Source organism: Haliaeetus leucocephalus, unplaced genomic scaffold (assembly GCF_000737465.1).
Source record: "Haliaeetus leucocephalus isolate CR32 unplaced genomic scaffold, Haliaeetus_leucocephalus-4.0 Scaffold2, whole genome shotgun sequence".
Lineage (NCBI taxonomy): Eukaryota > Metazoa > Chordata > Aves > Accipitriformes > Accipitridae > Haliaeetus > Haliaeetus leucocephalus.
This window is the reverse complement of record NW_010972438.1, coordinates 16,982,536-16,999,703: the sequence shown is the minus strand read 5'-3', so window position 1 is coordinate 16,999,703 and position 17,168 is coordinate 16,982,536. Positions and strand designations below refer to the sequence as shown.

General features: G+C 64.1%; 1 protein-coding gene across 1 annotated transcript in view; it reads left to right on the top strand.

Moving 5' to 3' along the window:
* The window catches only part of SEMA3F (sema domain, immunoglobulin domain (Ig), short basic domain, secreted, (semaphorin) 3F), a 20,853-nt gene extending 3,968 nt beyond the window's left edge, over positions 1-16,885 (top strand). Inside the window, exons 2-17 of the mRNA XM_010572910.1 lie at positions 5,679-5,839; positions 6,009-6,071; positions 6,856-6,975; positions 10,689-10,782; positions 11,166-11,285; positions 12,282-12,421; positions 12,499-12,613; positions 12,825-12,894; positions 13,018-13,162; positions 13,279-13,501; positions 14,337-14,425; positions 14,806-14,847; positions 15,073-15,230; positions 15,311-15,378; positions 16,165-16,298; positions 16,391-16,885. Coding sequence (XP_010571212.1) covers positions 5,679-5,839; positions 6,009-6,071; positions 6,856-6,975; positions 10,689-10,782; positions 11,166-11,285; positions 12,282-12,421; positions 12,499-12,613; positions 12,825-12,894; positions 13,018-13,162; positions 13,279-13,501; positions 14,337-14,425; positions 14,806-14,847; positions 15,073-15,230; positions 15,311-15,378; positions 16,165-16,298; positions 16,391-16,801 — 2,153 coding nt within the window. The 3' untranslated portion in view covers positions 16,802-16,885. The remainder of the gene's footprint in view (positions 1-5,678; positions 5,840-6,008; positions 6,072-6,855; positions 6,976-10,688; positions 10,783-11,165; positions 11,286-12,281; positions 12,422-12,498; positions 12,614-12,824; positions 12,895-13,017; positions 13,163-13,278; positions 13,502-14,336; positions 14,426-14,805; positions 14,848-15,072; positions 15,231-15,310; positions 15,379-16,164; positions 16,299-16,390) is intronic.
* The last annotated feature ends 283 nt before the right edge of the window (positions 16,886-17,168 follow it).

Below are 17,168 nucleotides of genomic sequence, written 5' to 3'. Positions count from 1 at the left end.
CCAATATCTAATAAGCTCGTTATCCCTCATATTAACGACGGTCCTCCCGGAGCAGTGCAGCCAGCGTGGCCCTTCCTGGGGTTCTGGCCTGTGTGCCCCCCGCGGCTCCAGTGCCGCCGGCCCCTGCCCAGGACACCCCCAGCCACTGCCTTCCCCGCTGCCTTTTTGGCACAGAGCAGATGGCCTGGAAAAGCAACTGCCTTCCCGCCCAGCGTCTTGCCCTGCTCTCGGGCGCTGCGGAAGAAAATAATGTCAAAAAATTTAAAAAAAAAAAGCCCCACAGGCAGTGGGTGGGGACCCCTCAGCTCAGCTCTTTGCTTTTGGGGGCATTAAAGTGTTTTTTTCCGAAGCCGGGCTTCTTCCCAAGGGGGTTTTCCTGCTGCTGGCGCATCCCCTGGCTCAGCTCCCCAGTGGGGACCGGGGTCACCGCTGCCAAGTGATGCTCGGTGGGGACGGGGTCCCCCCTGCCAGCGATGCTCGCTGGGGCACGTCGCCCTGCAAGCGCTTCAGGCAGGCTCGCCAGGGGATGAATCAGCGGTTTTGGCTGAAAAAATGTGGGTTTTCTTTTTTTTTTTTTTTGTTTTTTTGGCCTGCGCCCAACTGGCCGGGTAGCGATGGCAGGGCCGGGGGGGAGCACCCAGCCGGCCCCGCTTTCATCCCAAGGGATTTGACCCAGGCGGCCGTGGCACCTGTCCCCTGCCGCGGGGGCCGGTGGAGCGGGTGCGGGGTGCTGGCGTGGGGCGATGCTCCTGGGGGGGGGCTAGAGATGGTCGGGGGTGGAAAGCAGCGAGCGGGAGCTGGAGCCATTTCATCTCCCAAGCCCCGGCAAGGCGGCTTCGGTTTCCTCCCACCTGTGAATTGGTTAAATGGGAAAAGAGCTTGGCTGGGGGCCACGGAAACTCTCTTATTACATGTAATTAGCTTAATTACATCATAAATAACCCATCAAGGGGTAGCAGAGTGACGCTCAAACAAATAAGCAATTCTGCTTTCATGGGGCGACCCACCCAGCTCTTTGATCAGCCCCAATAACAACAAATGCTTTAAACATGTGAGGGGACGCATCCAACCCCCCCCCATCCCTCTCCCAGCATCGCTCCCCAACCTGCCGGGATGCTCCGCCAGGTACCCAAAAAGCTGCATCCCAAATTTCAAGCAGGGAAAAAATTAGGAGGGAGCATCCCCAAAATATGGGGCACACTTACAAATTTGTGGGATAAAACGCTCTGGGATGGAGCCAGGATTTATCGCTGCTGGGCCAGGCTCCCTTGGGATGAGCGCTGGGCTTTTCCATCGGCATTTGGAGTGAATTCATTTGCCCCATGGAAAGAAAGGGCTCCCAAAAGGCGCTGCCGCCGCCAGCCGGGGGGGAGAACAGTTATTGAATATAAACATGCCGTGTAATTTACATGCTAATTATGTTGAATGCGCCACAAGCCCACAATTAGAAACTAATTAGGTGAGAGTGCCTGTAATTGGTTTTGGGGGGTGCAGCGATGGTGCACCTGGGGAGGTGACCGGCTCCAGTCCTAATGGCATTAATCCTTCATGCCAGTGCCCTGGTGATGTTTGGGGGGGGTTAGGGGGATTTGGGGGGGGGCTGGGGGGGGGGGTGAAGCCCCCCAGGATGCTCAGTTTGTCAGATGCCCCCAAAATCTCACCCTTGCTTTGGAGATCAGCGCCAGTCTCTGTGCCGATGGTCGATGGGTAGGGACTGCTCATCCCTGCCCGACGGGGGACGGTGGTGGCAGCCAGCGAGGGTGGAGGTGTGGGCAGCTGCTGGAGCTGTAAATTCAGACTGAATTGGGCGTTATGGGGGGAATTTGGCTCTGCAGAGCATGTAATCGGGCGGTGCTGCTTGCCGCTGCTGCGGGCAGAGCCGAGCGTCACCCCTTGTTGCCAGCCAAGGGTCTGACGGGTTCCTGGCAGCTGGCATCACTTGAGGGCGCAGGGTAATTAAATCTCAACACCCAAGGCCACCAAACGATGCTGGGGAGGCGAGTCCCAGAGGGGGCTCGGTGGGGACTCCGTGGGATGTCGCGAGGGGACGGTCCTCAGGGAGGCCACCCTGGCTGCGATGCCGGGTGGCTCCCGGCTCCGGTGCTGGGCAATTAAAATGGGATTAGGCTCCTGGCCAGCCGGGGAAGCTCTGCCGGTGCCGGGCTTGGCCGCGGGGATGCAGGAGGGAATATGCTCATCAGGGCGCATCGGCTAATGAGCCGAACTGGCTTCTCCAGCCCCGGGGGGGGTCCGCTGCCCCGCTCCGTCCCCAGGGGCACCCCACGGCTGCCGGGGGCAGGTTTGGGGGCACGGTGACGGATTAGGCAGGGAGGGCAGGAGGGTGGTGGTTCGAGAGGTCAGAGGTTGGGGCGGGGGCTCGCCTGCCCCTCTGTCCCCTTCGGAGAGGGCGTCACGGGGCAGCGGGTCTGTCACCGCCCCGCTTTGGGGGTGCGCCCTCTGATCGCTGGGGCGTGGGGGGCTGAATGGAGCTCCTGGCGGGGGGCCGGAGCCCTTTGTGCTGCTGGCCCTGTCCCCTGCCGAGTGCCCGGGCCGCCCATCCTGATGGACGTGGGATATTTGGGACCGTCGCTGGCATGGGGCCCTCCGCCGCCAGTGTCCTGGTGCTGCCCGGCTCAGCGCCAGGGTCCCGGCCGGGAGGGGAGGGCGAGGACGGGAGTGCGTCCCCCAGGCCAGGCAGCGATGGCAGATGCGGGGCCGTCCCGGTGTAGGGGCTCCTGCCCGGTTTAACCGCCATCCCCGGCTCTGCCTGCACCAGGGTCGTCTCTGCCCCAAGCGGGATGGCTGGGCGCACAGGTCTGGGGCCGGCAGTGGGTCCACGGCACTGGGGATGAGCTCTCCTGCTCTGCCTGCGTCACCCCGCTGCCGGAGCCACCCTGCCCTGTCCTGGCTCCCGAGGTCCGGCCCCCACCGACACCAGCATCCATCCGGGGGAAACCCCAAGAAATTCACCCCGTGGCCCCAGGGCACTGTGTGGGGCACACGCGCATGCACGCACTCACTGTGAGGCACACACATGCATGCGTGTGCACGTACACACACACTGCAGGACATGCACGTGTACACACACACACACTTGTGTACACATGCACACAAACAGTGCGTAGGACACACACACACACAGTGTGGGGCACAGGTGTACACACACCTTGCACTCTGTACGTGCGCACACATACACGCTGCATGGGGCACACACACACGTTGCACGCTGTACACACGCGTGTGCGCACACACGCACTGCACGGGCCAGCAGGGCAGCTGCAGGCCATGGGGCAGGCAAGGACCAGACCCAGTGCACCATGGCACAGGCAGGGGCACCGTGGCATGGGCAGGGGACGCCATGGGACAGGCAAGGGATGCCATGGGACAGGCGAGGGATGCCACGGGTGACAGGCGAGCCAGCACTGGCAACAGGGAGCATCTGGAGCCCAGATGGGACAGGCAGGAGGAGGAGCGTACTGTGGAGTGGGCAGCCCCCCCGGCACCCCATCCTTTGCACTGTGCCACCCCACCTCTGCCATGGTGGGGGGCACCCCCCCCTGCCCACAGCCCAAACCGCCAGCCCCTCCACATGCCCATCATGCTCGCCCTGTCCATCCAGTCCCAGCAGGGAGGATGACCGCCGGTCCCTGGGGGGAGGTTGATGTCACATCCCGTGATGCCGTTTCCCGCAGCCTGCTCCGGCAGGTTTCCGCCCCGTGGTGCCTGGCACGTACTGGCCTCACCACCACAGGTGAGTGGTGCCAACTGGGCTGCGGGTGCCCCGCCACAGGGCTGGGGACTGGGGAGCACTGCTGCCGGCTGTGGGACAGAGCGGGTTCTCACAGTGACACCGGTGGGCACCGATCTGGCCATGCCTGGGCACCCCTGTGCCCCCTTGGCCTGGGGTCCTATGGAGATGGCCGATTTCCCCCAGCCAGCAGGAGGGTGGGTGCTCACCCTGCCCCAGAGGCGCTCATCCCCCTGCCAGCCCCCCAGCCCACTCACGGGATGCCAAGCAGGGGGTCCCCAGAGCTGTGCGAGGGGGTCCCTGGCACCACCAGGGTGCCAGGGTGCAGGGCACAGTCCGTCCCCCCCCCATCCCTCCCGCTCTCCAAAGAGGGCAGCCCCCCGCATCACCAGGGTGCCCAGGATGGGAAGGGACCCTGGGGACACCCATGGGGACGTTGCCAGCTCCCTGTGGGGCTGGGAGGTGGGAGGTCAGGGAGATTTGCAGGCACTTGGCATCCCGGCTGGGAACAGCAGCTGGCCGCTGGAGCCCTGCCCGGCCCTGCCTGGAAGCCAGCGTGCTCCTTCCCGCTACTGACCTGCACGGGACCCTGCTGCGCTCCTGCCTGGGAAGGAGGGGGTCCCTGGGGGCTGCCCCCAGCCCCAGCAACCCGTGCCTGCACAGGGCACGCCCCTGCATGGAGGGACAAATTTGGCAGGGTGGGGATGCTCATGGGGCCAGTGTCCCATGGAAATGGCATCCGAGGGCTGGGGGTGGCATCCAAAGGGGGTGACACCTCCAAAGGGATTGGCATCTGGGGCAGATTGTGTCCCATAGAGGTGGCATCCAGTGGCTGGGGGTGGCATCCGATGGCTGTTGGTGGCATCCAAAGGGGATAGCACCTCCAAAGGGGGTGGCATTGGAGGCAGATGGCATCACATGGAGGTGTCATCTGATGGCTGGAGGTGGTGTCCAAAGGGGGTGACACCTCCAAAGGGGATAGCACCTCCAAAGGGGGTGACATCTGGGGCAGATAGTGTTCCATGGAGGTGGCATCTGATGGCTGTTGGTGGCATTTAAAGAGAGTGGCACCTTCAAAGGGGGTGGCATATAGGGAAGATGATGTTCCATGGGAGTGGCATCTGATGGCGGGGAGTGGCATCTGATGGCTGTTGGTGGCATCCAAAGGGGTGGCACCTCCAAAGGGGGTGGCATCTAGGGCAGATAGCATCCCATGCGGGTAGGGTCCTCTGTCTCGCTTGTGCCCTGGCCCCTGCCACGTGGTCCTTGGCACCGGCCCACATCATCTGCAGCACTTCTGCCTTCCATCTGGCTGCCTCATTGCACTTGTGAATATTCATGACCCTCATTATCGTCTTTCACTCATTGCTCCCACACTCGGGCTAAAAATAACTTCCCAAGGGGGGATGGGGTGCGTGGGGCGGGGGAGAGGCTCGTCCCCTCCCTGGGAGCTGGCTCCTTGGGGTGCTGGCTCCTTGGGGTCCCAGCTCCCCCATCCGAGGAGCCAGTGACCTGTCTGGGATATGGGGTCACAGGGCAGGAGAGGGACGATGCTGGAGATTTTGGGAGCTGTGGGCTCTTGGCTGGGGTGCCAGGGAGCCCACCCTTCCTGCCCCATCTCGGTGGGAAGCTCTACTCCCTGCTGTGGGATCCTGGGTCTCCTGAGCCCAGGTCCTGCTGCCCGCTCCCCTGGCCACTCTTGGTTGTCCCAACTGGCCATGAGCATCTCCGTCATTGTCCCATGTCCTGCGCAGAGGTGGCAGCTTTGTGGCACTCATGGAGGGGGAGATGGGCACTGTGGCCTGGAAGTGGGCACCTCCTCTCACAGGACATCCTCCAGCCAGGACCAGGCTTGGACTCAGGGGCAGGGATGGCACCGGGGAAGGCGGGGGACCCTGAGGTGCTGACACCTGCCCCTTTGCCCCCGCAGAGCTGAAGGCGACAGGCACAGCGCACTTCTTCAACTTCCTCCTCAACTCCAGCGACTACCGCATCCTGCTGAAAGACGAGGACCACGACCGCATGTACGTGGGCAGCAAGGACTACGTCCTCTCGCTGGACCTCCACGACATCAACCGCGAGCCCCTCATCGTAAGCTGCCATCACAGGGTGGGAGGGGACGGGTGGAAGGGGGGTAACCGGGCACCTGGGGGGTATTTTGGATGCCGGGGCAAGAGCTCAATGGGCATCGCTGGTGCTGGTGGGGAAGGGGTGGAGCCGGGTGGGAGCCCTGGTCTCCCCTGGGCTGGTGTCTCCGCAGATCCACTGGCCCGCCTCCCAGCAGAGGATCGAGGAGTGCATCCTGTCAGGCAAGAACAGCAACGTGAGTGGCCACCACGAACCCACGTCTGGTAGTGGTGGTGGGGCTGGTGGCCAGCACTGGAGGGGGATCCGTGTCCTCAGGTCCTACCCTGGAAAAGCCATCCCCCGGGTCCCCTGTAGTGTGCCAGCATCTGCAGCCATGCCGGGATGGGGTGGCACTCCAAGGTGTTGCGGTGCCCTGCCACCCTTTCTGTCCTAGCCATGCAGGTCCTGGAGAGCTTCATGAGCGAGTAGGAGGCCGAGCTCCCCACGCTGCTTCCTCCTGCCAGCCAGGGCTGGGCCCTCTGGCGTGCCAGCTCATGGCCCGTGCCAACCCCTGACCCATGCTGTCCCATGCCACATGCCCTCCCACGGCCCATGCCAACCCATGATCCGCGACAAGCCGTGACGCATACCAACCCGTAACCCGTACCATCCCATGACCCATAGCAACCCATGCCCCATGCCAACCTATTGCCCTTTGCCAACCCATGGCCCATAGAAACCCCTGGCTCCATGCGATCCCAAGACCCATGCCATCCCATGACCCATACCAACCGATGACCACGCCAACCTGTGCCCCCCCAACCTATGGCCCCCATGCCATGTCCTATGCCAGCCCATGCCCCATGCCAGCCTCCCATCCTCCCAGCTCCTTGGCCTGCTTTCTCCCTTCCCCAGCTCCTACCCTGTGCCAGGGGGCTGGATCCCGTGGTGCCTGCCCCAGCGGGGGTGCTGGCAGGCAGTGGGAAGGGGGGTGCCCCTGTCCCCTTGCTGGGGTTGGCACCCCCTCTTCTGCTTCCCAGGGGGAGTGCGGCAACTTCATCCGCCTGATCCAGCCCTGGAACCGGACCCACCTCTACGTGTGCGGCACCGGCGCCTACAACCCCATCTGCACCTTCGTCAACCGTGGGCGCAAAGCCCAGGTGAGGGGCGGGAGGGATGGGGGCGGCTGAGCTGGTGCCTGGCCTGGCAGTGCCGGCGCAGCCACCATGGGACTGCAGCGGCTTGCGGGAGGGGAGTGCAGCACGGCTCGGCTCTGCTGGCTGCTGTTGGGAGGTTTGGGGGGGCAGAGGGTTGGGGGCAAGGGCAGGCTGGGGGTGACCATGGCTAATGGTGCTGTGCTGCTGAGTGGGGCCAAGCCGCCTCTGCAGACCGAGGACTTCTCTTCATGCTGGAACTGGGCCACCTGGGCTGGACCCCGACGCCGGCTTCCATGCGATGTGCCCTCCCACCCCGCTGGCTGCAGCCACTGCTGGATCTCCACCAGCATGAGGGACGAGTCCTCCCCGTCTTCCCACCCGCCGCCGGGCTGCCGAGCCTCTCGCCGCAGATGCAGAGGATGCCCGGCACTGCAGCAGCGCCGGTGTTGCACAGGGAGAACCATGGCAGGGGCAGTGCCAGCGCGTGCGGCTGTGTCAGGGACGTCCCTGGATGGATGTCACCCAGCCCCAAGGACCACGGCGCGCAGCGAGAGGGTGGTGTCAAAGCCACGTGCCACCGGGCTGGATGCGTGGCAGATAGAGGAGCACTTTCAGGACAGCCCTGGGAGGGAGCTGGTCTCTGCAAGTAGCAGCGCGGGTGTCCCGGGGGGCCCCGAGCCCTGCGAGGTGTCCGTCCCCTCTGTGCTGGGCTGGCAGGTCCCAGTCTCTGTCCATTCCTGTGGTTGGAGTGAGCCGGGTGCCGCCAGCCTGAGCTGAGGGAGGAGCACGGCGCTGGATTTGGAGGACGGGCATCTACCCCGGTGCCCCCAAGCCTGGCATGGGCACTGAGAGAGGTGGATGCTGCTCGGGCCGCTCCAGGTTGGGACTGGATTGGAACCAGATTAGGACCGGACTAGGACCAGACTGGGCAGTGGCAGCATTTCAGGAGGACCAGGAGTGCTGGTGCAATTGAGGACAGCATCGCGTGTCCCCTCCAGCAGAGCCAGCAGCGGTGCAGCAGGGACAGGGGGTTCCAGTGACCCCGCGGTGATGGTAGCTTCCCCTGTGCCATGGCTCGGTGCTGGTGTGTTGCTTCTCTGCACAGGGCACTGCCAGCTGGGTGGCAGGTGCCATCTTCGCATCCCCAGGTGTGAGCCCAACCTGGCTGGCTGCGGGCAGCCGCCTCTCTGCTCAGTCCTGCCCTGTGCCGGGGCACCCCGGTTCTGCGGGAGAGAGCAGGATCCGTCCTGGAGAAGCTCGTGGTGGAGGCCAGCCCAGCCCAGAGCATCCAGGGACCCCCACCAGCATCACCCAGGGGGACCGCGGCTTTGCTGCTCCACGAGCACCCATCACCCCAGCTCTTGGGGTCCCCCCACCTGCCCCTGCGCCGGGGGGTGCTTCCCCCCTGCCGGTGCTAACTCTCTCCCCTGCTCCTTTTCCCCAGGGGTTTCCGCCGAGCCAGCTGGGAGGCCGGGAAAGCAGATCCACCGACAGCCCCCTCAGCCCGAGACCAGCACAAAGCAAGGTGGGAACCGGTCTGGGAGCCCGCCGCAGCCGTGCCCACCTCTCCCCTGGGGCACACCGGAGCCGCGGGCTCCTTCTCCTTCCCACCGGCATGCTTCCGACCCCCAGGCCAGGCGCCCCGTGGCGTGGGCATCCCCACCGTCTCCTTCCCTCTCAGCACAGCATCTTCCAGCCACCGGCCTGGCATCTGCTCTCATTCTCTCACTAACTCCTTCCTCCCAGGCCACGTACGGACCCCCTGTGGGGGACACTGTCAGGGATGGTGGCTCTCCCCCCATCCACCAGCTTTGCCTGGCTCCAGGCTTGCTGTGTCCCTTGGAAGTGGGGCCGCATGTTGGCAGAGCCATGGGGCTCGGGATGGTTCAGGGGAGGATGCCAAGGCAATGTGCAGGAGGTGTTTTGGTAGGGTCTACAAAAACATCGCTGAGCAACTGCTTCGCTCTGCCCCAGGAGGGGCTTGTGTCATCCCAGTGGGCAAGCGGGCTCAGGGAGGCGACGGTGTCCCTGGCTTCTGGGGACACCCAGCATCCAGCCCACCCTGACAGTGTCACCCCCTGAGCCTCTCCCCTCCGGACTAACATGGGTCAGTGCATGGGCCGGGGAGCGCGTGGGGCGCGGGCACCCTGTGGCAGCCTGGGGCTCCCCGCTGCCCATCTCTCTGCCCCCCCCCCAGCCCCTCCACTCCGAGGGCGGGTGGTAGGGGGGCAGAGGGCAATGCTTGGTCACGAGCATCCCGCCAGCTGTGGGCAGCTCCTGCTGCCGACTTCCCCAGTGCCAACTGGGGAAGCGCCGTTGCCATTTCAGGCCCCTCGGGTCCCCCCCGGTTCCTCCCTCCTTGCCGGATCTGGCCCCGGCATCCGCAGGGAGAAGCTCTCTGGTGCGGCTCCGTGTGCCCTGAGCAGGGGATCCCTGGGGGCTGCCAGCATCCAATTTCTGGCAGCTCCAGTACGTTTGAAGGCGCATTAGCCAAACACTGGTGCAGGCACAGCGATGACTTGTGGGTGGCCCAACCAGGATGAGATGGCACGGCCAGGGCCAGGGCTGTGCTGGAGAGCCAGGTTGTCCCTGCGAAGGGTTTGCCCAGCTCGGGAGCGGGGCCGGCTCCGGGCAGAGACATTTGTGATGGTGACGTTGGCGCAGGCGGTGCGGTGCAGCGATGGGGATGGCAGAAGCGTGGCCGTACCCATCTCTGGGGCTGGGGTGCCCCAGGAGGAGGGAGCTGGCTTGAGCAAACCCTCAGTGGGAGGTGTGCACGGTGAGCATCCCGGTTCCTCAACCCTTCCTGCCATTCCTGGAGCCGGGGGCTCTGCCAGGACCCTGCTTGCCTCTTGACGGAGGGTGGCCGCCACCATGTCCATCACCCCTGCATCAAAGCCAGGGCACAGGGCCAGCGGGCAGCTCTGCCATCCCAGTTTGGTTGCCCAAGGTCCCCCCCTGCCACAGCCAGGCTCCCCGCAGGTGCTGCTGCTTCATCCTGGCTCTGGGGGGTCCATACGCTGGGCCAGCATGGCCCTGCCTGCCCCCAGCTGGCACTGGCAGAGGATTTTGGTGTGCGTCTCTGGAGGCAGTGTGGGTCTCACCCCTTGCTGGGGATGTGTGATGGTGCTGGGGATGGCCACAGGGAAGGCAGAGATGACAGTGGGGAGATGGCTTCTAACGGCATGGGGGCAAATCCCCCAGAGCAGGCACAGCATCTCACCACGATGCCACTCCGGCGGTGCCCGCTGGAAAACGGGTCCTGACGAGAGGATCGAGGCGAGTCCAGCAGCCGAGCTGTGCCGAGCTGTGCTGCTGGCCAGACCCTGCCTGCCGAAGCTGCTGGAGCTGCATGACCTGGAGCTGGCCAAGCGGCGATGTGCAGCGTGGCTGGCCGGAGCGAAGAGGTGGCCGGAGGGAGATGTTTGCACAGAAGTGGACCTGGGGGATGGATGCCCCATTTCAGCCTGGCGGCTCAGCCAAGTGTCCAAGCAGTGGAGGACACGGAGAAGCACCCAGCAACGTTGGAGGAATAGCTTGTGGGGGCTTCAGCTTCTCAGGAGACCTGCAGACCCCTGGTGTGATCCATCCGCATCTGTTCTCGCTGCTGGGCTCCATCCTGGAGGAGGCTGCCTCTCCTGGTGGGCTTTGGAAGGTGCCAACAGGGATGGAGGGGTGAAAGACTAACCAGCTTCTCCGTTTGCTTCCTTCTCCAGGATTATATCTTCTACCTGGAGCCAGACAAGCTAGAGTCGGGCAAGGGGAAGTGCTCTTATGACCCCAAAGTAGACACCGTCTCTGCATTAATAAGTGAGTCCTGTAGCTCCCCGGGGCTGGCACTGCCTGCGTTGGGCAGAGGGAACATGGAGGCGAGATGGGACAACTGCTCCCACCGTCTTCCTGCGTTGCCCAGATATCCCCCAGGAGTTGGTGCCCCTGCCACCCCTGCCCACTCTCCAGCTGCAGATGGCTGGGCACCCAGGATGCCCAGTCCTTGGGCACCTGGCCCAGTGTAGGTGGGGGTCCTGGTTACAGACCAGTGCCAACCTCCTGAGCTCTCTGGGATGTTGACAGGCAGTGGCTCTTTATTGCCTGGTGGCCACCAGCCAGGGCTGGGGCTGGATGGAGCCCTGGGCAGTGGGAGAAGGTGGGTGGATGGGACTAGGTGAGGGTCTGATCTCTGCCCTCTGCAGATGAAGAGCTCTACGCTGGCGTCTACATCGACTTCATGGGCACGGACGCAGCCATCTTCCGCACCATGGGCAAGCAGACAGCCATGAGGACAGACCAGTACAATTCACGCTGGCTCAATGGTGAGTTCGGGTGTCACTGGCCCAGGTTCCCTGGGGACCCCAGGGCTCCAGCCCTAGAGATGAGACCCATCGTGTCATACTCTGTCCTTCTCCCAGGACAGAGACAGTAGCCATCATGGGTAGATGGATAGGAGGTGGTGTGGGATGGATGGATGGATGGATGGATGGATGGACAGAAGGACAGATGGGTGGACAGATGATGGATGGGTGGATGGATGGATGGTTGACAGTTGATGGGTGGGCGGATGGTGGATGGGTGGATGATGGATGGATGGATAGATGGATGGATGGATGGATGGAAATCTAGGCAGAAGAGCAGAGGGGTAGCTGTGTGGGGCAGTGACAGATGTGCTGGGAGCTTTGCTGGGCAGCAGGAACAGCCAGCTGGCAAGAGATGGGGCTGGCTCTGCCAGAGTCCGTGCGTAGGTTTCTGCAGGGCTGAGATGTCAACCATGTCGCCTACAGTCAGTGACCCCAAGCGTTCATCCTGTCCCCCTTGGAGCACCCCTGCCCGCAGGGCGGCAGCTGAATAAACAGAGCAGAGCAGATGGGATGATCCTGCTGGGCTGGGGAACCGGCAGGGCGGTAACCCGAAGAGGGGGAGCTGTCAGCGCAGGCTGGGCACCAGCTGATGGATGGCAGGGAGAAGCTTCCTGAGAAGCTTCCAGGCTGTGGTTCCTCCCTGCGGGGGGGAAGACCAGTTCCCACCGCCTCTGCTCATAGAGCTGCTGGAGCTCTCCACCCTGTGGACCTCAGGGATGCTCCAAGAGACCTCACGGATGCTCTGAGCCCCTCCTGGAGCACCGATGACCACCAGAGAGACCCGGTTCCTCAGCCCACCTCTGCAGCTCTGGTCCAGATCCAGCTCTCACCCTGTGACCACAGCAGTGCTTTTCCAGAAGCAAGGCAATGCCGGAGGAGAGGGGGGCTCAGCATCCTGCTGCGGCACGGGGTGCTGCTGGGCTGACGGTGCCATGCCGCGCCATGCCGTTCCAGACCCGGCCTTTGTCCGCGCCCAGCTTATCCCTGACAGCAGCGAGAGGAACGACGACAAGCTCTACTTCTTCTTCCGAGAGAAGTCGGCCGATGCCCCGCTGAGCCCTGGAGTCTATTCCCGCATCGGGCGCATTTGCCTGGTAGGTGGAGCGGTGGGCAGGCAGGGGAGCGGGCAGGGGGGCGGGCAGGGCTGAGCGCAGGGGTCTCTCCGTTGCAGAACGACGACGGGGGCCACTGCTGCCTCGTGAACAAGTGGAGCACCTTCCTGAAGGCCCGGCTCGTCTGCTCCGTGCCGGGACCCGACGGGATTGAAACGCACTTCGACGAGCTCCGTGAGTGGGCGAGGAGGGGGGCAACGGTCTTCTCCACCCTCGTGGACTTGGGGTCACCCTAGGGAGGTCTGGGAACCCCCTTGTTGCTTGCTGCCCCTCACCTTTTACTCTCCCATGGGGAGCTGCTCTCCCCGCTGCCCTGGTATCCCTGGGTGTGAGGGGGTCCCTGCCCACCTTCCCCATGGTGACACCCCCATCTTTCTGTCCCAAGAGGACGTCTTCATCCAGCAGACTCAGGACACCAAGAACCCCATTATCTACGCCGTGTTCTCCGCTTCAGGGTGAGTTATGACCCTCCCAGCATGGGGCAGTGGAGCAGGGGCCCCAACTGGGTGGGGGTCCCAGTGATGCCACGCTGGCGGGCAGCACCAAGCCGGAGGGTGGCAGCAGGTCCTTCCTCCCAGGTCGGTCTTCAAGGGGTCTGCCGTGTGTGTCTACTCGATGGCCGACATCCGCATGGTCTTCAACGGGCCCTTCGCACACAAGGAGGGACCCAACTACCAGTGGATGCCCTACACGGGCAAAATGCCCTACCCCCGGCCGGGCACTGTAAGTATCCCTTGGGCACGCGTGGGGAGGTGAGGCGGCACCTGCCAGGCAGCCAGCACCCTCGGACCCGTGCCCAGATACCAGGTCACCAAGCGCTGGTGACATTTGTGCTGCAGTGCCCTGGGGGAACCTTCACCCCATCCATGAAGTCGACCAAGGACTACCCTGATGAAGTGATCAACTTCATGCGCGCACACCCGCTGATGTACCACGCCGTCTACCCCACCCACCGCCAGCCGCTGGTGGTCCGCACCAATGTCAACTACCGCTTCACCACCGTGGCCGTCGACCAGGTGGACGCGGCAGACGGGCGCTATGAGGTGCTTTTCCTGGGCACAGGTACCCACGCCGCGCACCGCGGGGAACGCAGCATGCTCCGGCGCGGCCCCGGAGGGCACGGGCACCACCAGGGCTGGCCAGAGCACGGTGCCCTCCGCCACGCTGGAGCAGGGTGAGGGGCTGAGACCCCCCCCTGAGATCCCTGTCCCTCCTCGAGGCTCCAGCCTGGTTCTTCCCCTGCCCCGGTGCCCATCCCACAGACCCCACCATCCAACCTGGTCCTTCTCTTAGCCCAGTTCCCATCCCCAGAGCCAGCAATTCAGCATGATACCTCCCATCCTAGGGATGGCACCATCCAGCCTAGTCCTCCCCCTGCCCTGGTGCCCATCCCAGGGGGCCCACCATCCAGCCTCATTCTTTCCTGACCCCAGCGCCCATCCTACATGCTTCCCGTTGCCCATCCTAAGCCCACCATCATCTAGCCTTGTGCCTCCCCTGCCTGACTGCCCATCCATCCTAGAGGCACCAGCATCCAGCCCTGTCCTTCCCCAGCCCCAGTGCCCATCCTGGGGGCACCATCATCCAGTCTGGTGCTTCCCCTGCTCTAACGTGCATCCCAGAGTCCCCATGATCCATCCTGGTCCTTCCCCTGCCCCACTGCCTGTCCCCAGCTGCTGTCCCCACTGTGCCCTGAGTGGTGGCAGTCCCTAGCTGCCGGGTGAGCCAGTACACCACACCCCAGGCACAGCCGCCCGCTGTGGCAGGAGAGAGATGGGGATGGGCTTGGGGGGGGTCCTTCCTCCCCACAGCCCCAGCAGGGACCCCCTTCCCAGATGGGGAGGGCGCAGGTGCCCAGGGGTGGCACTGAGTGCCCGGGCACCATGGTGTCTTGCAGATCGGGGCACTGTGCAGAAGGTCATCGTGCTCCCCCGGGATGACATGGAGACAGAGGAGCTCATGCTGGAGGAGATTGAGGTGTTCAAGGTAAGGGCTGGTCTGTCCTCCACCTGCTGCTGAGTGTCCTCAACCCAGCCAGCCAGCCCCTTGGGACACCAGCCAGCCCCTTGGGACATCAGCCAGCCCCTTGGGACACCAACCAGCCCCTTGGGACATCAGCCAGCCCCTTGGGACACCAGCCAGCCCCTTGGGACATCAGCCAGCCCCTTGGGACACCAGTCACCCCTTGGCTGGCTCTGGAGGGACCCCAAGCATTGGTTGTCCTGCCTGCTGCCCCCTCGCAGCTCCCCCTGCCCGTTCCTGCCCACCCCAGCAGCCTTGCGGGGGGTCTGAGGTGCCCACCCCAGGGCCGCAGTGTGAGGCCAGGCGGTCACCCCTCCATCTCCTTCGCTCCTGCTCACATCTAGGTGCCGGCACCCATCAAGACGATGACCATCTCCTCCAAGAGGGTGAGTCACGCCACGTGGCAGGCGGCTGGGCAGATCCCATCACGGTCCTGGCCACGGCGCTGCCTGGCTTCACTGCAGCACCAGAGCGGGGAGCACGTGGCTGGCCCTGGGTGGCTCTGGTGTCTCAGCTGGTCCCAGAACCGGGAGGCCGCAGCTCATTCTGCGGGGTCCTTGCAGGGTGGGGACAAGACGGCATCTCACCCTGTCCTCCTTGTTCCCCAACAGCAACAGCTGTACGTGTCCTCGGCCGTAGGCGTGACCCACCTGGCCCTGCACCGCTGCGACGTGTACGGGGAAGCCTGTGCCGACTGCTGCCTGGCCCGGGACCCCTACTGCGCCTGGGACGGCAACGCCTGCACCCGCTACTCCGCCTCCTCCAAGAGGTACGGGGGGCCGGGGGAGAGCGGCAGGGAGGGACCCCCCCGGCCCCAGGCTCCCCTGCTCACCTCCCGCCTCCCCACAGGAGGAGCCGGCGGCAGGACGTCCGGCACGGCAACCCCATCCGCCAGTGCCGAGGCTACAACTCCAACGGTGAGTGAGGTCTGGGGCACGGCCCCGCGGCGTGGGGGGGCATGCTGAGGGCAGGGGTTGGGAGGGTGTGGGCAAGGGCCAGAGGGGGACACGGGTGGATGGATGCCCTGGGGGGTTGGTGGTTGTGTGGGTGGATAGGTGGGAAGAGGGTGAGCATGGATGGGTGGGTGGATGGATGGGTGAATTGATGAAAGAGCGGATGCATTGGGGAGGAGGACAAACATGGGTGAACGGATACGTCGGGGATGAGGATGAGCACAGATGGGTGGGTTGGTGGGTGGGTGGATGGATATTGGTGGGTGGGTGGATGGATGGGATGGATACATTGGAGAGGATGAACACGCGTGGATGGATGGATGGACGGACGGATGCATTGGGGATGGAACATGGACGGATAGATGGATATGTTGAGGAGGAGAATGAGCAGATTTGAATGTGTGGATAGAGGGATGGATGGATGGATGGATGTATATGGTGGGGAGAAGTATGACCACAAATTGATGGGTGTGTACATGAACGAATGGATGGATGGATACTTCAGAGGAAGATGAACGTGGGTGGGTGGATGGATGGATGGATGGATGGATGGATGGATGGGCGCCCTTGTGGAAGCATGGCTACACTAAAGGAGCAGGTGCACACTTGCTGGGTGGCTGGGGAGCAGGCAGACCTGTGGCTGGAGGTGGACGGGAGCTCTCCCTTGGAGAGCCGGTGGGCTGGGCAGGAGGGCAGCAGGGCAGGGGCACGGAGGCGCGTGACCCGGCTGCCCGTGGCCCACCCCTGCAGCTAACAAGAATGCAGTGGAGGCCGTGCAGTACGGTGTGGAGGGCAGCACCGCTTTCCTGGAGTGCCAGCCCCGCTCACCCCAGGCCAGCATCAAGTGGCTGCTGCAGAAGGACAACAGCGACCGGCGGAAAGAGGTAGGGCAAGGGCGCTGCACCCGGGGGTGCCCGGGGGTGCCGGGGGTGCCAGGCGCCAGCCAGCTGAGCCGTGCCACCTCTCCCCCCCGCAGCTGCGGGTGGAAGGCCGGGTGCTGCGGACGGAGCAGGGCTTGCTGCTGCGCGCCCTCCAGCTTGCCGACAGCGGCCTCTACTCCTGCACCGCCACCGAGAACAACTTCAAGCACACGGTGACCAAGGTGCAGCTCCGTGTCCTCAGCAGCCGCTCTGTCCATGCCGTGCTGGTCCAGGCGGAGACCCCCCCTGGCCTGCCGGGTGCCCCCACTCCCCGCTACCAGGACCTCCTGCAGCTCCTCACCCAGCCCGAAATGGGACTCCTGGACCAGTACTGCCAGGGCTACTGGCGGCACACAGCCGCCAGCCCCCCCCAGCCGCTGGCTGGCCTCAAAGCCAAGGAGCAGCAGGACCAGAAGAAGCCTCGAAACCGCCGGAATCACCAGCCAGAGACCTACGGGCATACATGAAACCGTCATCAGGGACTTTGCTAGCACAGTGGTCTATTTTTCCCCCCTTTTAATATTAAAAGTATCTATAAATAAATATATATATATATATACATCCACGCACACACGCACGCAGACACACGCGCTCCCCCCTCTCCTGGGAGATGGTATTTATTTGTAGGTTGTACATAGTCACTGGGGTGATGCGACCCCTGCCTCCCAGCCCCGGGGAGGAGCAGGGACCCCTGGGGCGGCCGCAGCCAGCATCACTGTCTTCCCCCCCGCCCCAGGACCCCAGGATCCTGGAGTGCGGGGACCACCAGGCATCGCAGCCGCTGTTTCCCTACAGCTGGAGCACAGCACCGTGCTGGGAGCCAGAGGTGCTGGG